The following is a 26,264-nucleotide window of genomic DNA, read 5'->3' on the forward strand; positions in this document are numbered from 1 at the left end:
CGGTCAGTAGCATCAACATGTTAACTCTGCAAAGCATCTTTTTCAGGCTTCATTATTTCTGTATTACTGACTGGAAAAAAAACCAAACCCCACAGTTCAGGACGCAGACTTAAAACAGACTACGAAGACTGCAAATTAATAAAAAGAGAAATGAAAGATAAAACTAATTCCTTATTTACATGAGACAGCAGTATTTTTAGTCAAAAGAAAGTTAACACAGCTATAAGCTTACAAATTTTGCTCTCCTCTACTAAAGGAAATTGAAAATATATTAAGTGACCTCTTTCAAAATTATGACCTTTGGTAATCATGTTTGATAAACTCACATGAGAGAAATGGAAAGTCCTTTCCATGTTTATCATTAATCACTACAGTTTTCTTTCCTGCAACAAAGCTGACAGATCTGCACTACCCAGCAATAAAGAGCCAGAAGATCACAATGTCATAGCTATGCCCTGGGAACTGCAGGGAAGAGCCTGAGAACTGAAATCATGCATCTTAACATATGCTAAATAAAAACCATGCAGCTGATGAAGCCTAAGCTAGTGCAGGAAAGACACCTACCTGTGTAAATGTTTGGGGTTTTTTTCCAAAAGATAATAACCAGTATTCTATACTAGAATACAAAAATGAAAACTTACAAATTCTTTAGTGATGAGTCTAGAAGACAGACATTGAACAAAGGGAAGTACTGATTAAATCTTATTTTTCAGAAAAATGTACAATGTACAGCCTATTAAAATGAAAATGAGGGCTGCTGTAATCCTCTCAAAAATGTGCCATTTTTCAAAAATTATACTGCCCCATTTCACAGTGTATAACCTTCTGGCAATCAAATCATAAGTTGAAATCAACTTTAAATACAAAACCTTTATTGAAATCTATCACTGCAGCAGAAAATTAAATGTTTACCTTTACACTGCATTCCTTGGCGAAAAAGGCCCTTGAGCAGCCGCTTGCAATACTGGCATATGGTGGGACGAGTATAAGAGTGAACAGCAAAGGTGTGCGGAACCTTCACTCTGCAGAGCACCATCTTTTCCATCCAGATGGGACGGCCACTCCAGGAGGGAATCCTCTTACTAGGTTCTGGGCAGCAGCGCTGGAATAAAGAAGGTATACGTGATTTGCACCAAAACAGTTCTACTGCCATGACTTTTCCAAAGTCATGGCAGTTAGGTGAAGTCCCTGGTGACTGGAAAAAGAGGAATGTTGCACCCATTTTTAAAAAGGTAGAAAGGAAGACCCTGGGAACTATTGGCATGTCAGCCTCACCTCTGTGTCTGGGAAGATCATGGAACAGATCCTCCTAGAAGCTATGCTAAGGCATATGGAGGACAAGAATGTGACTCAAGACAGCCAACATGGCTTCACCAAGGGCAGGACTTGCCCTTGTGCCTGATCAACCTAGTGGCCTTCTACAATGGAGCAACTACATCAGTAGACAAGGGAAGAGCTACGGATGTCATCTATTTACACTTCTGTAGGGCCTTTGGCACAGTGCCCCACAACATCCTTCTCTCTAAACTGGAGAGATATGGATTTGATGGGTAGACTGTTCGATGGATGAGGAATTGTTTGGATGGTCACATCCAGAGGGTAGCAGTCAATGGCTCCATGTCCAGATGGAGACTGGTGACAAGTGGTGTCCCTCAGGGGTCCATATTGGGACCAGAACTGTTTAATATCTTCATCAATGACACAGGCAATGGGATCAAATGCACCCTCAGCAAGTTTGCAGATGACACCAAGCTGAGTGGTGTGGTTGACGTGCCTGAGGGACGGGATGCCATCCAGAGGGACCCGGACAAGCTCAAAACATGGGCCCATGTGAACCTCACGACGTTCAACAAGGCCAAGTGCAAGGTCCTGCACCTGGGTCAGCACAACCCCCAGCATCAATGCAGGCTAGGGGATGAAGGGATTGAGAGCAGCCCTGAGGAGAAGGGCTTGGGGGGTACTGGTGGATGAAAAGCTACACATGACCTGGCAACATGTGTTTGCAGCCCAGAAAGCCAACACTATCCTGGGCTGCATCAAAAGAAGCGTAACCAGCAGGTCGAGGAGGGTGATTCTGTCCCTCTACTCTGCTCTGGTGAGTCCCCACCTGCAGTACTGCGTCCAGCTCTGGGGGCCTCAGCACAGGAAAGACATAGACCTTGGAGCAGGTCCAGAGGAGGGCCCCAAAAATGATCAGGGGGCTGGAACACTTCTCCTCTGAGGAAAGACTGAGAGAGTCACAGTTGTTCAGCCTGGAGAAGGGAAGGCTCCGGTGAGACCTTACTGCAGCCTTTCAGTACTTAAAGGGGGCTTATAAGAAAGATGGGGACAGACTTTTTAGCAGGGCCTGTAGTGATAGGACAAGGGGTAATGGTTTTAAACTAAAAGAGGGTAGATTCAGACTAGATGCAAGAAAGAAATTTTTTTTATAATCAGGGTGGTAAAACACTGGAACACACTGCCCAAAGAGGTTGCCCGAAGAGGTACCCAAAGATGCCCCATCCCTGGATACATTCAAGGTCACGTTGGACAGGTCTCTGAGCAACCTGATCTAGTTGAAGATGTCCCTGTTCATTGCAGGGGAGTTGGACTAAATGACCTTTAAAGGTCCCTTCCAACCCAAACTATTATATGATTCTACTTGGAGGCTGGGGGGGGGGGGGTGCGCGTTGGTGCTCAGAAAGCGACCAGATAAGAAAGCAACCTGGCCAAGGAGCTTTAAGAGGACATTCTGGTATCATAGAACAAAACCAAGAAAACACCAGACATAAAAGTGTTGCAGAGAGCAGGAAAGTATGTATGAATCCTTATTTCCACAGAAGCTAAAATGCTAAAAATTCACTCTTACAACTTTTTTTTTTTTTTTTTAAGCAACTTGGCAAGGTTCACAGACAGCACATACAGACCCCCATGTAGGGTATAAAATGGAAAACCCTGGAGGTAGGCCTATCAGTTTTAAAAAGCAACGTATGGCATGCCGGGAGAGCCTACTAAGTTAGGCAAAAATATTTAGAAAATTAAAAAATAATTTTGGAAATTAACCCCCCCTAAAAAACTCTTTGAAATTAAGTTAAAACAAAAACTTTTACAATTAAAACACAAAAGGCATTGAGTATCATACTAAACATTTAGCAGGATAAACTTACACTTACTTAGATCTACAGAAAAATGTAAAGGAATATGGCTTTATGCATCTGACCTAAAGCATTTTAAGACTGCTGAAAGATAAACTGCAAATATAGTAATATGTTACTGATCATCTAAGCCAAGTATTCGAAATCACATAGCAAAGAAGAGGTGTCAAAGAGGTACTAAACATGCACTTAGAAATCATAAAGTTAAATTCTGTGATAGAAGAGACATTTAGTATTCTATGTTTGCTGAATAAATCTTACCAATAGTTATAAACATCAGAATAAATATTTTTCATGACTCAATACTAGGCTTCGTAGCCTCTAGCTAAAAAAATTAAGTTCAACTAGACAATCTTGTATATTAAACTATGGTAAGAATTGTTATACCGTAAAGTAATAGAATTAGATAAGTAGGAAAGAACAAGCGTCAAAAGCACTGCTTTTACCCCACGGTGGAAGCAGCAATGAAACAAAGTGATCTAATCACTGTTGGTCCTGTCTTACAATCCCAATATAGTTGCAGTATAATCGATAACCTCTCAGCAATCATCATAACCATTAGACCAAAGAACTATTCTGGATGATGGATTTTCCTGTAAGCCCTTCATCCTCTACACCCTCCTTGATAAGGCTTGAGTTTTTTTAGATTAACTCTGTGAAAACCTTAACAGCATATCAGGAGCACTCTCTCTTCTCGCAGCATAAAAGCTTACAATTTGTACTGCTTTAGCCAAGTAACTATGCTATACTGATACCATAATTACAGAATGAATCTGTATTACAAAGAAGACAAGGTGGTTTATATTCCTGAAACCAAAGTTCTTGGAGTTCATATAACAATGAGTGACAGGCTAATAACAAAATTATACGTGAAAGTTATAATTTACTTCCCATTTCATTTCTCACAGTAATAATAATTATCAGTGTCACAGTCACCAGGTTTAAAAATGAACTAAAGCCAATCATAATGGTTAAGCTCAACTCCCTCATACTCATTATGAGCCACTTGCAACCCTATCTAGCTCCCCAGAAGTTAAAGGATTTAAAACCAGAAATTGTTTTCCCTTTCACATTACATACTTCTTCAGAGGCAGAGGATGTATATTCAGCTTGTGCTGGTCTTGGAACTGAAAGTCCTGCTCCTGGTAAAGACACATTAGACAGACGCCTCTTTCTCACTCCACTGCAGTTATTTGGAATCTTGAAGGCGCATCGCTTATGGTAGTTTAACCCACAACCTGAAAGAGAAGGGTTTTTTTAGACCAAAAAACTCCCCACATTCAGAGTAACAAAAATAGTACTAATATTTTGATAAAGCAGTTAAAAAGATGACCCAGGAAAATGATAAAGGCAGAAGTAGATTGTTCTGTTAAATTCTCTTATTTTAGTGTTCTCAATGCCATTCACAGAAACAGCTATAGAAACAAGATCTAAACTCCAAAGCAGCTGATAGCCCTCCTCACTTCTCCCCCCACCAGGAGATTTTCATCACTCCCTCACTTTGGAACACTAGAGCCAAGGAGAAGCCAGTGAGCAGGCAGCATCAGTACCTGACAGCAGGCTGCAGAGCACTCTGCAGCCAGCTGGATGAAGGCCATAAGGAAAGGGATTCCCCTTCGGGAGTCTCTCCAAAGTATGTGCTCCTTGTGCAAAGAACACAGGCTTGTAAGCTAGCTATTTTTTTCAAAGTGGGAAACAAGAACACTTAAGTCATTTGCCCACGGTCACACACAGTTAGCATTAATGCCAGGATCAGAACTTGGATTTCCTGATGCACAACCCCTTCCAACTCTGTGAAATACTACATTTATCACGTGCTAACATATCAAACGATACAATTTCTTCTTCCTCATCTCATATTGATATACACACACAAAAATGCACTAAAAATCAGACTTACCTTCACATTTCAATCCTTGTCGTACCAAACCCCAAAGCATCTCTCCGCAGTAGTCACAAAAAGTGGGAGCCTTGTAGGAATGCACGTAAAGTGCATGAGGACGAATCTGGAAATCTTCAACTGTAGCCAAAGCTTTTAAAAAATTGCAGTAAGTTATGGTTCTTGCCACAGGACCAACATGGATTTATGGAAAGAATATGTTGTTTTAAAAACAGCAGATTCAAAGAACACTAATGAGCTGTTTAGGGATCAGCATTTTACTGTATACCATTTAAATAAGCATTTAGAAATTTACAGTTTTCAGTAAGACTTTTTTATTGAGGAAAAAATCCATTGGATTCTGTAGGCTAATGGCCACAACTAATAAACAATACAAGTCACAATGCTGAAAACCTCACTAAGTTGAGAAGGCAAATACAACAAGCTTTGCTAAAATCAAGAGTAAATATTTGAAAGAGCAACTTAATTTTCAAGCTGGTTTGTAACCTACAAAATTTTCAAACAAAGGACAGTTCTACAGGTTAGATTTTTATCTTCTAAACAACTTTTTCAGTAAAAGCTTATTAGATTGAACTCTATCATTGTGTGTATCAAAACAGAACTGTGGGTAGCGTTTCCATGGAACACTGGAAACTTCATTAGTAATTTTCTTTTTCTTAAACAAGCATAGATATATTTAAATGATTTTTTTGTCCTGTTTCTTTGGAATGTAGATTTTTAAAAAAAAAAAAAAAAAAAGCAGTATTTTACACCAACATTACCTTGCCCTGATGGCTACTATTCTTTGATCAAATATGTACTAACACTGCATATTCAGATTCTCATGTCTCAATTTTAAAACCCTACTGAAAGAGATTTACATGTCTTCAAAATGCCTCAGTTTCTGGTAGTCTGTCTGTTTATAAAGAAGCTGTCAAGAGATTGTCAAGAAGAGGCACACAAAACAAATTTTCCAAATATGTCATTCACCAGAAGCAATGAAAAGCTCAAACCAAGATGATCAACTATGGAAAACCCTAGACATGCCTGGCACAGTAGGTACTGAAATGCAGCCAAGAAACTCAGCCTTATGACTCTGGAAATCATACTTCATTGATCCAATTTACAAAACAAATCCCATGACACCCAAGAGATCTCTCTTTCTAGAATGTAACCTCAGTTTGGCACTTAGTCCTCATAGTCTGAAAGAACTGCTCAATACTAGTCCAGCCTTTATTTGTAGTTTAACTACAGCTGGCTTTTGGCTGATTTTGACAGGGTATTGATGAAACACATACAATTCAAATCAGTTAGGGTTTGGTCAGGGGTGGGGGGAGTCCTCATTATTGAAGAGTACTACAGGTTAATAACCACCACTCTAAGGACTTTATCATTTAAAAGAAACTGTTTTCAAGCACAATAACCCTTAAGAGTCTGTACTTATAGGTATGATTCAGCAACTACGTTTATATAAACCCTTTTAGCAGTAAAAGCCATCAATGGCAAAAGCTACAGAACAAAAAGACAGATCTAAGCAAAAGAAAGCCAACAACAGTTGGAAAAGAAAATTCTGAATCCTACCTTCATTTCAGCTTCAACAATTATAATAATAAACATATAATTATAAATTCATATTCTTAGAATTCAGATTTATCTATAAAAATAAACCTGAAGAAGATTAAAACACGACTATGTAACAATAACAAAACTGAGTGCTGAAGCATCAGTACCACTTGGATTTTCTTGGAACCCTCTACCCCAAAATAATGACCTAGTATGAGACTTAAGTCAAAGAGCTCAAGACAAGCATAATAGTAATGGTCCTTACAGTACTATTTTCTTTTAATTTACTGAATAAAGCACTGTTCCACTATTACAACAATACCTACCAGAGAGTACAACCTCAACAAGATCTCCCTCATGTATCTCTTCTGCTGATGTAATTCGTTGCAAAATATTATCTGAGTTCAGGTCATGACGGAAGAGGAGAATTTTGTCATACATGCCAAAGAAACCACACTCTGGGAACTGCAATAGAAAGCAAACTCCAAATTAACACATGCTCTTTGATAATCCTATTCATAAATGTTTTTAATAACAGCTACAGAACTTGAGCGTTTTAAGTATTCCATGGAAACAAAATTGATCTGCTTATTTTTGAGGAACTGAAGCATTTTCTGAACTGAAATGTAGAATAAAAAGTTAAGGTAAAAAAAAAAACAAAACCAAAACATATAAAACTCATCAATACCAACTTCTTCCCTGTGCCCCCCCACCCCCAACCGTGACACTTTTTTTCAAACCTGAAAAGAAAAAATGTTAGGGTTCTTGTTTCTTTGTGTTTTTAATCTCTCAGACCTGCATAATCAGTCTGGCATGTGAAAGCAGATCTTTCTAACTTGGATACCACCAGCTGTAACCCTTATTTTACAAACATTCTTGTCAGGCAGGTACTGAGCTTGAGACAACCCAGCAGCACCTGCCACACTTTTCTCGAGGGGCAAACCAAGAGAGGCTCCATGTCGTTGTTCTACTACAGTTTAGATCTGCAGAGGCAAGAAAAGGAAAACTTGATTCCCCACAAGGACAGAAGATAATATTGAAAATCCATAGAGGGGATAGATACACTAAGTAACATGCCATTTCTCCATGACACTTCACTGAAAACAGCTTTCTTATTCTGTATTCTCCCCACTCTTCAAAATACTGTCAAGCGTGAATTAAACTTCTTAAAATTAGAAGGTTAAAAGTAAACAGACATTTCACAGAGAAAAAAAGCAGGAATAGACCCTGGAGAGAAATGAGTAACAATCAACCAGCTCCTTTGGCCTTTTTTTTTTTAAACCAGAATTCAAACTCGAGGTGGGAACACACATACAGAAGTGCTCCACAGAAGAAAACAGGAAGAATGTGGGAAAAAATATGGAAAAGCACACAACAAACTTCCAATTAATTAGATAACAGACTACAGTTTGGTAATTTAAGTCTTGCACAGTCAGTAAGCAACAGGATCTAAACTGCATGAAGCTTGTGGTGTATTAATTGTCCTTAAGTAAAGTAGTCAAGGACTTGTTTCTACCAAATCAAAGACATAATGAAGGTATCTGTCATGCCCATTGTTTTCACACTCCCTTCTCATTCAGAGAGCAAATAATTTCCTCTTTCTGGTAGCAATTTTATCCAAAACATTAAGATGGCCTTCTCTGTTTTGGTGTGCACACCATTATACATTTACATTATACACAATACCAAAGAATCCCCACGCTCTGGAATGCATACTATCTACTGGGACAGTCACAAAGAGATGCACAATTTGTGCCTTTTAATCCACGCAAAAGACAGACGTCACAACATTATACAGACACCAGCAGATATTTAACCGCAGCACCAAGAAACTGATTTACTGGGTTGATGTCAAAGCAGCAGGCTGCTTCCTCTGTCTCCCAACTCTCTCTTAGGTTCCCTACATAAATTTGACACTCTCTTGTATCTGTACAGTAGGCATGACAGTACAGATATGACAGCAGCATTATACTCCCTGAAACCAGATGCTTTTTAAACTTCTATACAATAAAATGCTATTGATTAAAATCTCTTCAGTCATCTGGAATCACCTGTAAGAACTCCTCTCTTACCATACTTTCAGTGTACTCTCCATTGATTGGTCTTGATAAACAGCAAATATCCATGAATACTCTGAAAATTACATTTTCCCAATTGCCCAAAGATTATTTGTATTAGGAATGCAAATAAAAAGCTTGAGGACTAGCTGTGCTGCCCAAATACATGTCTCAGCATCTCTGCAAGTATGCACAGGACTTGACGTCATATTCAGAAGATGCATAGATACAGCACACTAGTAAACCTTCCAAGGGAACTGACAGTTCTTCATACCTGAAACAGCGCATAAACCTGCTTTAAGCTCTAACTCAAAATTCCGCTGTGCCTCAAAACCAAATCATGTTTACATTTTTTTAATAAGTGCTGGGAGGTTTTATTCTTCAATACTATAGACACTGTTTAGCCAGGTATCACATCTTAATGCTAGTAGCAACAAGAGGAAGCTACCACATCAATGCTGCAATCAACTGTATCCTCAGGATAACTTTTATCTATAGTATATCAATTGCATTGTGCTGCTGAAAAACTTAATTCCAACAAAAGGGAGAGAAAGTCAATGTGAATATCTCCCTGCAGATGAACATGACACTTTTTATTAAAGCTGATATTAATTCAGCTGCAAGGAAGGAATCAGCATGAACTACTGCCTCTTTGTATTAATTTCACAGCACCACCTACAAACCACAGATTTTAAGGAACCTCTAAGATATTTCACAGGTTTAAGCCTCCTTCTTTTGATAAAGATACGTCTTTGTTTCTCTTTTTTTCATTCTTTGAGACCATAAATGTATCATGCAGCTGCCAGAACATCCCTACACATAATCCCCAACCCCAGTAACCAAGTCACATAATGACATACCAAGAAGGACTTATTCTAAATGCTAAGACTATATGTCTTCTGCATGTGCACCATTTACCCATTCTCATGTACAAATCTTGGATTTATTAAAATGTTTTAAACATACCGCATTAATTTTGGTGACTAATCTTCTTTGTGACAGCAAGCGTAATCATTAAAAATGAGATATTACATTCCCTAGAAAGCAGCATCAACATTAATTCCAAAGTTTGTAAATAACAGTATAATGCCTATAATTAAGATTTGGTTTTCAAATAAAGTCCAGACAAAGGCTAATTTAATTTCTATGGAAAAAAGTATTGTAAAAAAGCAAAGTCATCTATTACAGATTCTTAGAACTGTTGGCATCAACATCCACCTTTGGTTCTATGTTAATTAAATTGACCTTTTCAGCTGTGTATTGTGAATGCTTATGATACTGTAGTGACATGTTTTACTGCCCTCTTCTCTCAAAACAAGTATACATACAAATGGATGAAATGACTGTGAAAGGTTGTCTGGTTTTGTAACTGTAATATTTAACCTCATAAAAGATAATTCCCTCTATTTGCAAGCTTCAGCTTGATCAGTAGCTTCTAGACTAAGATACAGAATCACAAGCCCAGGACTAACAATAATCTATGCTAGTATTTATTGCAAGAAACCTATCATGAAACACAGACTCTCTATACAGTTTCTATAGATATATGTGACAGACTTCACCCAGGACACATTTTTCTATGCATTGTGCATGCCTAATCTTCATTTCAGAAACAACAGTTCCAAAAACTAGAAGTGTTAGAATAGAGATAACCTGTTGACTGGTACTACAGAGTTGCAGTTGCTACAAGGTTCTTCTGAATCCACAACAGGAACAGGCAGCTAAGGAACATTGCAACAGCTCCCTTAACTATCCTGTCTGTTAGGTTAGGTGCTTGTCTGTCTGCCCACAATGGAGCACAGAGGAACAATGCAGGTGGGGCAGCCCACATAACACCCTGCCCAGCTCCTCCCAGGGCCATCACAGGAGCTCTCAGCCCACCAAAGGCCCATCTCCACATGCCAGTGGAGCAGAGAGGCACAAGGGCAGGTGTGGAACCCAAATTAAGGACTCCAAGGAAAAAATACCATGTCCAGGCCCCTCCCGGGGCTCTCACAGCAGAGCCTCAGCCCAAGTTTCCAGCCATAAAACCCATCAAAATAAGTCAACACTAGAGCACCTTTTGGACTGAGAGGGGTTGCTGCCCAATGGTATGGGACACATTATAAGATGCCAGGGAATTAGGATTGTAAAATACTTATTATGGGATGTTTATGGAAGGAACCAAAGGCAAGGAAAGAGGTGATTCAGGGAGGAACAAATGTAGAGAAAAAAGCAGAAGGATAAGGATAATATAATAAAATAATACATGATAAAATAAGGATAATAATAGAAGGATAAGAAGATAAAAAAGGCTGTAAACAGGGGCTGGTCAGAACAATTGTTTGGCCATGCCCTGTGCCTGATCAGCACCATCTATACTACCTTTTCATTAAATTCCATTTCTAACTATTTTCCTGGATGATGGGTTCTCATTCTGAGCACATATGTGTGTATGAGGGTTCTGAGTGCCAGCAACTTGAGCCAGACCACAGGTCAGAGGACCCATGTGGCTGCGGTGCCAGCGACTGGAGAGACCAGACTGAGTGAAATCAAGAGCCAACAACTGCAGTGGGCCTGCAGCCCCAGTAGCTTGAATATGCAGGTGCCAGCAACTGGAAAGACCAAGGTCCAGGGGCTGCTACTGGGCAGAGTGTATGAGCCCAGGTGCTGGAGACATCCACTTTTTTCCGGCGGGGGGGCAGGGGGGGGAGGTGTGTGTCTGCATGTTTTCCCACTAACAGACCTTCATCCTAAACCACCAGAGAAGGGTACAGCACGAGACCACTGCTGCTGTTTGCGTTCATGTCAGTGCTCTGCGTGTCTGCCTGTGTCAATCTGTGTGTATACACGTATGCATTGCACACCTATATCCAAGTGCCCGTGCCTACTGGGAATACATGGTCAGTCTTGCTACCGGTTGGACCTCGGGCACAGACCTGCAGCAGCCTCGCCTCTGCCAGGAGGCTGTTGTATTCAATTATCCCTAACAAAACTTTTCAAGTTTGATGAACAAGTCCTGCCCTTTCCTTGCACACGCTCCCGCCACAATTCCCCTGCTATAAAAGAACAGACCCTAATGCAAAGATGCCTCTGACCGCTCCTTTCCACACACTTCAGCTCAGATTACTCTCCTCTGCCCCCACTACAGTCCTGCGCGCCCAAGCAATGGAAGCGCTGGCTGGCTGCCCTCTGGATGGCCGGCCCTGATGAGCTGCAGGTGGCCCGTCAGAGCCCGCATCTAAGGCACTTGGCCAGGCTTCGATGGGGAGGCTGTGCAAGCAGCTTGGCTCCTTACAGACCTGCAGCGCCCTGCTCTCTCTTCCGCTCCCCAGTACACGTGGGAATACAGCATTCCTCGCTAGCACCTTAGCCAGAAGGCTGTGTGCGGACTGCTGGCCAAGAATAACCTCATCGATTAACAAGGCTTTTATTTCAAGTGGTATCTTTTAACAGAATTTTTACGCAAAGCTGAAACTATGTTCAAGTTGTACACTACCAATTTTTTCTCTCTCGTACTGCAGAAAAGTACAGCTTTTATAGCCTTCCTTACGCTCAGTTACATGAAGCTGTTAAGGAAGAACACTATACAGTTCCTCTGAAGTGTTAGGAGCTTATAATGTAAACTTGAAAACAAAACTCAAAGCAGAATTTTTTAAAGCCTTTTTTATCTTACGGGATTATACAGCTATTACTTTTCTGCATAAAAGCCCAAAGTATCTGCACAGTGACTCAGAACATATAACGGCTAATCCCAGTATTACTAGGTTTCCTAAAAGCAAAAAGGAGACTGTTCCCAGTGTTAACAGTTCCAGAAGAGCATCTAACTACAGGAAATCACTTGCGGGAAGTCTACGTATGCAATAGACTGTGCCAAAATTAATCTCTGGTACACCAATATCATCAACTTATGTAAAGAATGTATGCAATCCTTTGTACTTGGGTGGTATGAGCACAAGTAACCCTACTAGCGCATTACTGCAGTTACACTGAGGAAAAAACAATTGATGTTATCTAGAATGCTTATACTGCAAGTTACGGTATGTCTAGTTTTAATTGATTGTGCATTACACCATTCTTTTTACCCAGAAAAACTCAATATACAGCAGCCAGTATTGCTGGAGCAAAACACAACTGAGGCTTCTTTCTATCTTGGCAGTAACTAAAAAATCCCTCTACTTCGAGTTCCAGGACTTACTTTACAAAGTTCTGGACCAGTCGCCAAAAATTCACACTAGGGAAAAGCGTAGGCGAATATTGTTTCAAGGTCCAATATCTCATGACCCATCATAACTCAAAACAAATGCTTCAAACCACTGAAAGTTAATTCCAAAGTCTAATGGTGCAAAACACCCATTACCTTGGAAAGTCTCTTCGTTCACTGAAATCACTCCAATCTGTTATCCTGCGTCCCTACCCAGCTATTCACTCCCACTCTTTAGAACCATGTGCCAAATCACATTATCACACAGACAATTAGCTTCAAACATGTTGCATGAGATCTTTCCCTCACCAGATGCCTCAGTACAGACATACTGGGACTACTGCTTGGCTAGGTTTTCCAGCATACACACCTATTACCACATTGGAAATGTTTATCTGCTCTGCATTTACCAAGTCTGTGCCCCCAGTACTCCCCAGCTGTCATCTTCTCACAGGCATGTTTGCTTCTCATGCCCCATCTCTGTATTACTTTGCTGCCATATTTACCTCACACAAAGAAAGCAGATGACAAGTCAAGAAGGCAGACCAACAGGGGGGAAAGAAGATTTGAGCACAGATGATGAATACAAAACATGATTTGCATTAATTTTAGAGACATTCAAAAATAAGCACCATGAACTATTACAAGCTTAACCTGGAGAAACACCAAGAAGGATGGCTGCAGTACTGTTACCTATTTATCACACCAAATTAAGTTGTTACTGCAAGAGTTGTAGAGATCCATTTGTAACCCGGATGGATTGTAATATGATCCTTGTAATATGATCCTTTACTTCTCAATATTTTATTAGTAAAACATCTGTTAACACTTGAGAAATCATATTAAGCTTCAAGTCAACACCTCTGCCACAATTTGGTTAGATAGCCATTACCATGACAGTGTCCAAACCTTTGGAAGACAGGTCATATTCATTCCACATGTTTTGGTCTTTTTACATTACAATTTGAAGTATTTTAAAGTAAACATTTCTTTCCCCTTCAGCAGCACTCACTGAAAAGCTAGCTATCCAAATGACTTTAATTCGGCCCCATTAAAGCTTGAGTTCTTAGGTATATGAATAGTACAGGTATACAGTTAATTGTCACTTAGCAAATTCTACAGATCTATTTGTGTGTTCTTCATGTCAGACTTTTTTTCCCCTAATTATCAAAGCAAAATGTTTGAACACATCTCCTCATCTCCTTCCCTGCTGCAACCCAGTCTACTTCATCTTCAAAGGAAACTGGCTAGTTTTCCAAACAACCCAAGGACTTCAGTCATATTCCAATTATCAAAAAGGAAATCCCACCTAGTCTAATTAAAATAATAGGCAGGACTATCAAAAATGTGCATACACACTGATAGGATCACATTCAATTCAGATTATTCAAATTATTGAGCAGGGAATACAATGTACCAGGACTACAACATTTATAAAAACAACGGAAGTATGAAACTACAGAAACAGTAGAAAGACTTACAATCAGGTGTAATACACAAAATTTAACTCCTTTTAAACACAGCTATACTTCCAGTGATTGTGTTCTCAACAGCTTACACAGTTCAGAGTATTGAACAAATAAATGTGAGTGTGTACATGTTAAGTACCTGTGTAAGTGGCTATTGACAGATTAAGGCCTGAATTCAGGCAAGTCAAAACAGCATAATGTGGCAGGAAACAATCTAGAAAGAAAGCATATGTACCATTGGGAGAAGAGACAATATTTAAAGTAAACAACGACAACTTAAGGACTCTGCCTATAGAGAGAGAAATGACCAAAAATCCCAACATGGAAAAAATAGCCAAAAAATAAAATGAAAGAACAAAGCAGCACAAAGCAAGCTAGTAATCAAGTAGAAATGAGATTATAGACAATCATTAATTTGCTGTTGAGAGACAATTTCATGTGCAGTTGAAAGAGAATGATCATGTTAGGATGAAGAAAAATTAAGACAACAAAAGTACTATTGCTAGCAAAAGCAAAGACACCAAATACAGAAGAGTTACAGGAATCAAAATGAAAGCAACAGGTGCTAGATAAGGGTTTCAAGCCTATACATAAGCAAGACAATTTTGCGACTACTTTGAAGAAAGAAATTAAAAAAACCAACATACTACATATGGAAAAGTTCAGCAATAGCAGAATTGTAAACATTGTTGGTAGAGAAGGTTTAAGAACAAACCTGAAACAGGCAAGCCATGAAAGGAAAAATTACTTTTGGAGGTGAACTAAATAAGACACAAGATAGACCAAAACATACCAAGCTGGATCAAGTTCGATAAGATAAATAGAGAGGAAACAAGTACAGCAAACGTGAATGAAACACTAGAAATATATAAGGGCAGATAAAGACGAGGAAGACAGTGAGAAAATAAGTTTGGTTTGGCTTTTTTTTTTTTTTTCTTTTTTACATTTAAGACATATGAGAGGACCATGTTATGAAAACACAGAAGAAAAATCCGAGAGAGATTTGTTAATGAGTAAGACATAAGAAATACCCCTTTGACTTTGCTAAGTGGTGACCATTTGGGTGGGTTCAGTGAGGTAGAAAAACTAGTTTGGAAGGTTAAGAAACAGATTGTATGGGTAAACAGTGTATAAGTATTCAAGCCAAAGAGAAGGCAACGGTTAGAAAGGATCACAAGAATTTCAGGCAAACACCCTAAGGTAGAAAGGCAATTGGCCTATTTCAGAGCAAAATTTAGCAAAGCCATTGGAGGAAAGGTATGTAAAGAAGGAGGATGCTGAGTATGACTGAAAATGAGAAGGATGAAGGACAGGTTTGTAGATAAAAAAAGTAGATAAGGGAAGTTTCAGAACCATGAAAGTAAAGATTCATAAGTTTAAGAAAAAAGTTATGATAAATCTTGCAGGTACTGATACTATATAAGTAATGGCACAGAACAATCAAATATTTTTCATTTATAGCTGTTAGTTGAACTAGAACAAAATAAATAAGTTAGAATAAAGCCTTTATAGCATGGTGTCCTACATAATTCTTAGTTTGCAGGCAGTGGAGTATCACCACATGTGAGTTTCTGGTTTTAAGCTAGTAAGCCCTATGTTCTACTTCATGTCCTCTCATGTGAGGAATGAAGAAACAGTATTTAAACACAAAACAGGATTAAGAACTTGCCTCTGTAATATCTGATCAGCATGCAAGGACACACACTGTCCATCTACAACTTATGCTACACATTTTTCTGCTTCTAAACACATTCCCTCTATTCCAGCAGTCATATCTGGTCATGCTTTGGTTCCTCTTCAGACTCCCCCTGAGAACTGTATGTCTTGTACTTTAACATACAGCATCTAGATAAGGAATGAACAGAGAAGATAGATTGAGACTATAACCAAGAATCTTTTGAAGCATCCCTATAAAGTCTAAAGTTTGTTTTTTCTGAGGACTTCTATTAAGCATTCCAATATACAATACCCCCAACATAGTGCTCCCTGAATTTAACTTTAAACATGAAAAAAAGTTTTTGCTCCTCTCCCAATGTTTAGAATATTTTTAACAGAGCTAAGAGACAAATCAAATATTTGCATTACTCATCTTGCTCTCCTTGCAGCCACATCTCTTTAGTTTCAGTTCTGCTGATGCTACTTTTAATTACCCTTCTACAAAACCTGAACAAGCTACACCAAACAGCAGCCTTTGAAGCAGGAAGCACAGCTGGCCATCAACAATATGGCAAGACTGGCAATACAGAAAGCGCTATGAAAATGCATTAGGTAAACAGAGTACTTAATTCCTAACCAAACTGCCCTCCAACACAGGCTTTTGCAGGATTGTTCCCTCCTCAGTTGATTAATTTCCCCTGAAATAAAGGTAAGGCATAAGTTATTTTTCTGCAGACTTCTGAGGATGCTATAATTACTTTTACAAAGGTTAAAATCCAGCCTCCTCAGAGATCTACTGCAAGTCCTAATCAATGTTTTTGATACTGTAATTGTAGTGTGAAACAGAGTTAGACAGGCTGTTCAAGCTCCCAAGAAAACGAGAAAAGATACCTGAAACTTTTTTTTGTTCCAGATATGTAGACAAATACAAGGCTGAAATGTGATTTAAAAGCACTATTAAAAACAAGCCAGGAAACTTCCATTTAATTCTAGTAAAGACACTACTCAAATAAGAAGAAAAGCTATAAATGATTCCAAGTAAAAATAAGATATTTCTCCTTTTTCATTAAAGAAGGGCAACTGTAAATAGATACTGATAACTACAGAACTATCACAAGAACAAACTATATAGTACTCTGAAGTTGAGAGCCAGGAACCAGTCAAGAAAAGACAGTTTAAGCAGGCTGTGGAATACCAAAGGAAAGGGAAGCTTTAACACTATTGAATCTCAAAGGCATACCCAATACCTACAAAGCTTTCAACTGGAAAAAACAGGCAGCCATATGCATGACAGTACACAGAAGAACACAGTTTACAATTTTTACATAAAAACAAAATTATGTATTAATACTAGAATATTTAATATGCTTGCAACAGTCACCAGATCTAAGAGAAAAAGTCATGGCAGGGCATACTGCTGTCAGATACAGGGCAGAGGGAAGATACTGCCACTTGTGCACTGTCTGCAAAACTACTTATGAAAGGTGAATCCACCACACATAAGGTTGTTTCCTGATCAGTTTGCTGCCTGCAAACATATTCTCACTGAGCAGTCATTTACTGGTAGCACCAGCTGAAGGAGAGCATAAACTGAATCAAAGCCAGACAAAAGAGGAAAACTGATCATGAAATCCTCATCAGTTTTGCAGTAGATTAGGCACAGCATATAAGAAGTTTCTTGAGCTAAAACAAGAACCAGAGCTAAATTTTTAGCTGAGCCTGTCAGAAGAACCGAAAGGAAAAAGAAAAGTGTGAATGTATTTGTTTTCATCTTTCTTTAAGGTAGGAGACAGGAAATATGCAGATGCAAAGAAGAAACGGAAGATTTCTGTTGATACAGAAAGAAAAAGCAGTCCCTAAAATGGCTGCGAAAAAGTGCACCTAACATGCATGGTACAAAAAAAAAAAAAAAAAAAAGTTGACCCAAATAACTTGTCTCTTCAGAAAGGAACTAACATGCTGAATTACATTTTGGTAGCCCATAAAGTTATTATGAAATCAGCTTGCAAGCCAACTATTTTATGAAAACATGGAAGATGCAGTAAGTTGTGAGATGGGGAAAAAAGATACACGAGCATATGCAAATGAGAGTTCATATAATGTTTGCATTTACTTTCTTTCAAGCTATTAAGTGAAAAAGAACCATCTAATAAAACTAATCAACCATAAATACCAATCACAACAATCAAAGACATGGAGAAAACAATTCCCTATGATATAATCTACCTGCAACACCCTCCCGCTCATCCACCCCTGACCTTGAGGGAAAAGAGCAATTATTTCTTCATTATTTTGTGAAACAATGTTAACTACTTTTCAGGTTGCTTAGTAGGATCTAACCTATCTAACCTAAAGAAAGATAAAACTTGGACATGAAAACACCGAGATCAATGATATTTCCTTCCTAGAGAGTCAGAACTTGCAACAGCTTAACCAAGACACATTTGAAAAGTAGGTTAAGATTTCTTTATTTCTTGGTTGACCCTCTCTTAATAGAAATTATGCTGATAATAATCCTCTCATAAAAGAGTAATGCATGTATTCCTTATATGGAATAACAATACTACGACAGTATTAGCTGTTTGGTGGGGGTTTTAATTATTAACTAGAAACAAAAAGAAAAGCTAGGATCATGCAAGTCTGCAGGCCTGCAATGCATTTCTGTAGCCACAATTGGTCCTTTCATTACAGCTGGCTATACTGTTCCAAGAATAATCCTTAACAGCAGTAAGCATAAACCAGTAAAAACCTAAGATATCAGTGACAATCACTGAAAGGAAAAAGCATATTCTCCACATTGTGAAAACTAATCCTCGCAAAATATTTACTACTACAACTTCTTTTACTAGATTTCACAAGCAAGAAAGTAACAGGAGGGTTTACTCCTTTTTAATTTAAAAGCTTCTATCTTGGGAGTCAACAAAATTTCTTTGTACATAACTGCAAACATTTAACACGGATCTTTGTCACTGTACCAAATTTCTTGGCATATTCCAGTCACGTGTTGTTATTCCTAGCAGTCTGTTACAAAACAACTGTTGCCATCAGCAGGATGTGGTAGTGTTATACCATACCTTCTGGTAAACTATAGAGCACACGAGGTCTTTAACAGCAGAGAGGGACAGGTCCTGAGCTTCAATGGTGACAGTCTCTCGAGTGAGACCAATCTGCAGAAGGAAGGAGACCCCATGCATAGAGCCCCGGGAGTTGGTGAGGCTCTGGGTACTGAAACTGCCATTGGAGAGTCGACTGGAGAGCCCTGACTGGGGACTTGAAGACAAAGTTGGGGTTTGTGGTGCAGCAGCATGACACGTAGGTGGGGAAAACTTCTGTAAGGATGGGGGAGAAGAGTCGTTTGCTGACATCTGACTTGCTTTACTCTGTTGAGATCTCCCTAGTAGTCAAATTCTAAGAAAAATATGTTGTCAGTTCTTGGTTTGAAATGGAAACGAGGATAATGTAACTGTCCCTTTCTTAGTTCAGTAAAATACCCCTGACCAGTAAAACTTAATTTTCCCTTTCATTCTGTGCAAGCCAAAGAGCAAAATAATTTCAGCCGTAAGTTACTTTAAATTAAAGGTTCTCTTTCCGCAGTTACAATCAGCTGATCAAAAGCAGATTGCCTGTCCTTTAGCACCGCGTCCAGACAACAGAGGCTTACATAAAGGCCTCACAGAAATACATCAGCTCTACTGTTTTATACTTGCCCTTCATTTTTATGTATTAAAAAAAAAAGCTGGAAACACAGATGGAAATAATTGTCGGTAACTCATTAAAAATATCCTTGTTCACCTAATTCCACAAATCATATCTTAAATGCAGATTTATCTTCATGTACATAGCCTTTTAGAATGAAGAAAAAAAAGTGTATCCTTGAGCAACAACAAAAGTCCATGTATGTGATGAATCTATTCCTCCTTCAGAAAGTCTTCTCTGAATTCACAGGACGTGGTTAACTTGGAGATCAGTGAAGATATCTGATTTCATTTTTATAAAATATTTCAGCTCATGAAATGCAGAAGCAGAACGTCTGAAGACACAATCACATTAAATGTAATCTCTAGCTTCACCCCGATAATCTCCAGCATTTTGAAATGTTGTACTCTGCCTGTAGGGGAAAATATAAAGTTGTTATTCCACATGAAATGCATAAAACTGCATAGCAACGTCATAACTACTCTACTTTGAAGCAGCAGGATCACCAATTCCTTGTACTCAAATATGTTATGTTAGTAACATTTTGTACTTATAACTTGAACTTAACTGTTTTCCCACTGTATGATACACAAGAAAAATCAGACCTAACACTGCCCAATACGTTACCACATCTTTTAATTAACAGTAATTTAGCAGAGCAAAGCACTTAATAGTTAAAGGAGCCGGGGGCGGGGAGTAGACCATAGCTCTGGTCTGTAGTTGTACACTGAGAAGTTGGTAGGTAGGGAAGGAAATTTATTAAATGCACTGAAATGTCCAAAACCCCATAATGTCAAAACTCAAAAAACCTCTGTGTAGCATGTACTCAGGATACCATCTTAATACTTTTGTTCAAGACAACTGAAGAACATCTTGCACAAACTCTAACTGTAGGAAGATATGCATAGCATACAATTGAGCAATTGATTCATTCTTTTGAAAAAAAAAAAAATTTAATACTCATGTCTGATTAAAAAAGCAAGTCTGCAACAAACTTTTAAAATAGATCATTTTATAAGCATCTTGTTACATGATGCTGTGCCACCTGATTCAGTATTTCAAGCTTTTCATGAGCAACTGAAATGTGCGAAAAGAATCATTTTTAGATTCCCCATGCAGCTTCTGCCACAGAAAGTTAGCTGTGAATGCAAAAGTGGTTCAAGTACATAGATACTATGTATCACTAACAGTTTTTAAAGGAGCACAGATCCATACAGGACACCAAAATCAATAAGCTCATGTATTTTTTCCTTCCCTTACATACAAAAAAATCTCAGCAAGTATATTACTAAGATTAAATGAAATTAAATTTTAGAAAAGAAATGCCACAGTTTATTATACACAACATAAACTGTCCTTACTAGAAATAAGGCTGACAACTGGTAAAACAGTCCATTTAATAGATTACGCACTCCTGGTATTTACCAGTGTAATAACTCAAAACCCCACTGCCACTGCATTCTAAAATGTAGATAAGGAAAGAGAGATACATGAATTGCAGTGCTGGAAGGAAAATAAGCTCTTGGTTCTGTGATAAAAACTCCTAACAGAAGCTCCAGAGGAGAGAACAAATTTATACCTTCTGGATTTTCAGCACAGGTATCTACAAACTGTTGTCTTCAAATACTCAAGAGGTGCTGGACATTTACCAACAACACCTGAAAACTCAACTTCTGCCTTAAAGAACACACTAAACGCAATAGAAGTGAAGGTCATAAATAGGAAGAGTGACGGCAAGCAACAGTAAGATTTAAGCACCTTTCTCAAGAAAGCAGCTTCACAGTGCCTTCAACTTTGCTTGAAGAGGACTTAGTTTTGTGCTCTACACACTGCTTTTCTCTCCCTCGCTTCTCACAGATACCAGAGACAGCAAATACCAAGCCTCAGGGGTGGATCTGAATTAAAAAACAATAATGCCTAACCAACATAACAGAAAATAGAAAAGCCATACGATGTGAAAGAATTAACGGGTCTACTAAGCAAGTTTAATTTAGACAGTGAAAACACGCTGTGAAAGCTCACCTACAGCTGCCTAATTAGAATGTTAATTATATTTACCAAAAGCACGATGCATTTGCATTTACAAAGCCTTTTCATACCAAGCGTATTTGCATATAAGCCTTTAATGAAGTTTATTTTTGCTAGTTGGTAGGAAAAAATGGATCTTCCTAAGGAAGGAAAACCATAGAAACGGCTCACTTTGTAGTCAGGATAAACTGACTCTGAACATCAAATAAAGTAAGCGCATATTAACCCTACGATTCTACATTTGTATGTAAAAAAAAAGCCCTACACCTCAAAATGCAGAGGCGCACTCGGGCTACGAAGGGAGAGCCCACCTGCCCCCTCCTCTGCTGCACAGCTCGCAGCCCGCTTTCCAGCCTGCTCTCGCAGCAGAAGCGCTGACCCTCCCCTTCCTCTCGGGGCTGCGCCCGAACCAAGCGGCTTTCAGGCAGCTTCTCCAACGTCTGGCACTTAACTCGCTCCCCTTTCCCCCCGCTAGACAAGACACAGACTTCGAGCCCCGCTCCGAGCGGCTCCTCCCGCTGCTCTTACCCCCGCGGGAGCTGGTCGCTTTCCCGGTTCCGGCCGGGAGAGACCGAAGCCCCCGCCGCGCAGCAGCCCGGCTCCCGCCGTCGGAGCTCGGGGCCGCCCGCAGGTGCCGGGGCTGGACTTGCGGGCGGCCTCCCCGCCACCGCGGGCCGGGCCGCGGCGGGCGGGACCGGCGGCGGGATGCGTCCTGCCTGCCGCGGGTCACGCAAGCCCCGTCCGGGCTGGCGCTGGCAGCCGCCCGTCCCGTCCCGTCCGTCCCCGGTTTAAATCCCCGCTGGGCGACCCGCCCCCGCCGGCACAGCTCCCCGCGGCGCCGCGCTCCGGAGATGATGTGGCCTCGGCCCGTCACCCCCACCCCGGGGCACCCCCGCGCCAGGGCGGAGCTGCCGCCGCGACGGCGCTTCCCCCCGCGGGGGGCAGCGGCGGCGGCGGCGGCGGGAGGGGGGGGGGGGGGGGGGGGGGGGGCGCGGCGGCCGCCCCCACAGCCCCCGGGGCAGGGCCCTTGCCAGGGTCGTCGTCGGCGACGTCGCCGCTCCCGCCGCGGCAGGAACTTTCCGAATCCGCCCCCGCCCTTCCCCGCCGCGGCGGGCCCGGCCCCCGCGGCCCCCGCGCCCCCCTCACCACCACCCCCCCCCCCCCTCCCCCCGCCGCGCGCGCCGGCTCCCGGCCCCAACGGCGGTGCGCGCGCCCCCCCCCCCCGCCCTCACCTGCGGCCCCGCCAGACGCCGGCTGCCCCCCGGCCGCAGCTGCCTCGCGCGCATCTCACCCGCCGCGCAGCCCCGCAGCTCCCCGCACACACCAGAGCCGCCCGGGACGGGCTGCGGCGCGGGGGCTGCCGGGAGCTGTAGTCCCCTAGCCCCGCTCCGGCCCGGGGGGGCGCGCTCAGGCGAACTACAAGTCCCGGCGTGCCTCGCGCGAGCGGGGCTCGGAGACGGAGGCGGCGCCTGCGCAGGCCTGCCCGAAAGAGTTTCCGTTAGTTTTCTTGCCTGTGGCGGTTGCTGCCCTGAACCGCTAACGGGACGGCGGGGCGCGGCGCGGCGGGGCGGCGTCTTCAGCGGCTGCTTGCGCTCCATCTTGCAGCTGGCGCCCCGCCGCCGCCCTTGCCTCGCCTCTCCGGTCCCCGCCGCCTCCACTCGTGCCGAAACTTGGGCCCGCGCCAGCTCGCACCCGCTCGCTGTCGTGCCGGCGCCGGCCTCGAGTTTCGACAGCTCCTCCGCCCTCCCCGCTGTACCTCAGGCAGCGCCCCGGGCCTCCCTGCTCCCGGGCCCGGCTGGGGCCGCCGCGGCCCTTCTCTCCCATCTGCGCCACTTTCGGTTCACCTTTCCGGGGCGTGGGTGCCGCAGCGCAGCCCCACGGAGATTTCCCCCCGGGCCTCGGACGAGGCCCTTCATCTCAGCACAGGAAATACTTGACCTAGTGTGTCACGGGATCGCGTCGGTCTTTTTCGTGGCCGCTCCGACCCGGTAGCTCGAAAGGGCTTTCTGCGAACAGCGTGCCTGTCGGTCCCCCGTGTGGCTTTTGGTAGCCTCCACCGATGAGCTTGTAGCCTACCACAGAAGTTCTCCGGGCCCTTTAGGACACGGCTGTCCTTGTCTGCTACTACGCTTCAGCCCCCCCCCCCCCCCCCTCCCTGCTTCTAATACTCTGATTCACCCAAATCCCGTCTTCCTGCTCTACATTAATGATGCCGCTCTTGCAGCATCAGCAAATCTCTGCGTGCAAGACATTTAGCAAACGCATTTAGCAAAAGTACTAAATAAAACTGGTCACAAGGCAAAAACTGCATTTGTAACCTCCCTCCAGCCCAAAAGCTCCCTGTTAAAAGACACCACGTAATCTTCCTTCTTGAATTTGGATTCAATTTTCTCTGTATGAGTCTTGAAATAATATCCCCTACCATAAGAAGTTACTGAGGTCTAAATTATATACCAGACCAAAAACACTTGGAGAAGGCAAACTGTCAACAGAAATTCAAAGGCTTCTAATTCTCAGCTCAGCGAGACAGATGGAGAAGCAGATTGGTGCTTTGTCATTTACAGTGCTGTTTGTAACGTACGTTTCTTGTTTCCTTCATCTTATACTCCTGAGGCCTGGCCTAAAACCCACTGAAGCTGAGTGGAGTCTTTCCGCTTACTTCACCCTATTTTGCATCAAACCTTCACACAGTGCAGCTGATATAGAGTGTAACCAAGTCTGTGTTCTGACTGGGGCCAGTTTATTTGATAAATAATTAGCCTGCAGCTTCTGTCAAAATCTGGAACTACTTTAAACTAAAACTGTAGCACTTAATGGTTGATTCTGCTTTTAACTGGTTCTGAATGCTACAAAACACCCTGGGACTTTTTAATGAAGGCTATTCCATGAATAGAGGATGTTCTTGCCAAAGCCCTGCACCAGATAACTGAGCAATCTTCGTTTCCTTTTTCCTCTAAAGTGGGACTCCCACACGCCACCACTGTAAACATAGAGCTTGCCTCCAATAAACATGATTTTTGATGTTCGGCACAGCAAGGACTCATACTCTAGAGTATTTCAAGTGTAGGGAGCTTCTCACGTTCTGAGTAACAGCCCTAAAAATAGCTGTTTATGGACAATACCAGATGGATATTAGGTATTGCCACAGTCACTGGGCAACGATTATACTTCTTTGTAAAGAAGCTCAGCTTTATATCATCCAATAGGGTTGCTGCCATTTAATTTGCTGCCCTAAGCCATAATAGCTGCTTTTTCAAAAATTAGAACAGATGATGGATTAGTTAAAATCAATTTATTACAGAACGCAGAACAGCATCAGCCAAAACAAAACAAGCTGCTATAAGTATTTGTGCAGCAGTACTTTCTACTAAACAAATACTCCTGAAGCATCCAAAAACTGTTCTGTTTGTAAAGATGTCTGAGTAAAACACATCTGAAAGCAACTCTGCATTTCAGCATCTACGTACAGAGTCGCACATACCTCTGTGCATACGCACAACTGACTTTGTGAGACTATATAGTGCAGCATGATGACAGCATTAGCCCTCTCTGCACCGACTGACAGGGTGAACATTCTGGTTTGTTATTTTTGTGACTACCATAATTAGTGATTTCCTGTGGATTTCATCAGTTCTTCATCTTGTTTCTGAGCCCACATCATTCCCTCAGCTTGTTTTCACAGCTCAGAGCTTTCCCTGCTGAAGCCAGCTGCGCGTAAAAATTGCTCTCTCTTACAGCTACAAAATACCAGGAAATAGGGGTAACTTTTATTGTATTTGCTTTTATAAAAACCCTGGTTTTCATTCTATATGGACCACTAGGTCTGTATAGACAAACTGCATTTGGAACAATTGCTTTATAACTCTAAAATACATCAAGTTTCTCCAGTTTGAAATTAATGCTGAGAGCATTTGGATATTTTGTGTCTGAAAATGGAAACATAATATATTAATTTCTATTCACCAGTCTGATGTTTGGAATATTTTCATATCATCTAACTGGGTTACAAAGAAGGCAATGTCCTGGGAGACTTGACTGGTGCATTTGTCTTGAGAAATTGCATAAGCATGTGCTGCCATGATTAGTTTTCACTGCTTTTGACACTGATCTTGCATAGCAAATGCCCCATTCAGGATTTGCAAAATCTGCAAGAAATGCTTGCAAAAAGAGGAACTAATATCTGTATGGACAAAATGTCAAAATGCTTTTCTCTCTCTCTCTCTTTTTTTTTTTTTTTTTTCAGTTCATGGTTTCCTTTCTTCCTCCCCTGTAGGAGAACTGAAAAAGATTAGGAGTTCAGGTTTGGTTTGGATAAAATCCTGAAATGTGGATCTGTCTCTGAATTACCTCATCGTCTCGGTTTGAGCCCTTAGTTGAACTTTGTCCTAAAATCCACCTCCAACAAAACAGTGAAAAGTTTAGTATAGGCTTAAAAAACATGAAATCAAAAATTGACTTGGTATAAATCCACTGAAAACAAAATACAGATTTATATTATTCATTATATGTCATTGATCTTTTGGAATTCACTTACTCCCCCACTAGTTGAAATAATGAACTCACAAATCCTTGCGCCTGCTGGGTGGGCAGCCTCATTCA

At 41.2% G+C, this 26,264-nt stretch overlaps 1 protein-coding gene across 6 annotated transcripts in view; it reads right to left on the reverse strand.

Annotated features, from left to right (window-relative positions):
* The window catches only part of PRKD3 (protein kinase D3), a 49,412-nt gene extending 25,653 nt beyond the window's left edge, over positions 1–23,759 (reverse strand). Inside the window, exons 1-7 of one of the 6 annotated variants that reach the window (XM_049831022.1) lie at positions 22,898–23,034; positions 21,396–21,532; positions 19,016–20,049; positions 6,903–7,041; positions 5,035–5,166; positions 4,215–4,372; positions 913–1,102 (exon numbers count right to left, since the gene is read on the reverse strand). In XM_049831022.1, coding sequence (XP_049686979.1) covers positions 913–1,102; positions 4,215–4,372; positions 5,035–5,166; positions 6,903–7,041; positions 19,016–19,306 — 910 coding nt within the window. In that variant the 5' untranslated portion in view covers positions 19,307–20,049; positions 21,396–21,532; positions 22,898–23,034. The other 5 variants (XM_049831025.1, XM_049831024.1, XM_049831021.1 and 2 more) reach the window with 5 other exon arrangements.
* Between the last annotated feature and the right edge of the window lie 2,505 nt (positions 23,760–26,264).

This window comes from Accipiter gentilis, chromosome 28, assembly GCF_929443795.1.
Source record: "Accipiter gentilis chromosome 28, bAccGen1.1, whole genome shotgun sequence".
NCBI classification, from domain to species: domain Eukaryota; kingdom Metazoa; phylum Chordata; class Aves; order Accipitriformes; family Accipitridae; genus Astur; species Astur gentilis.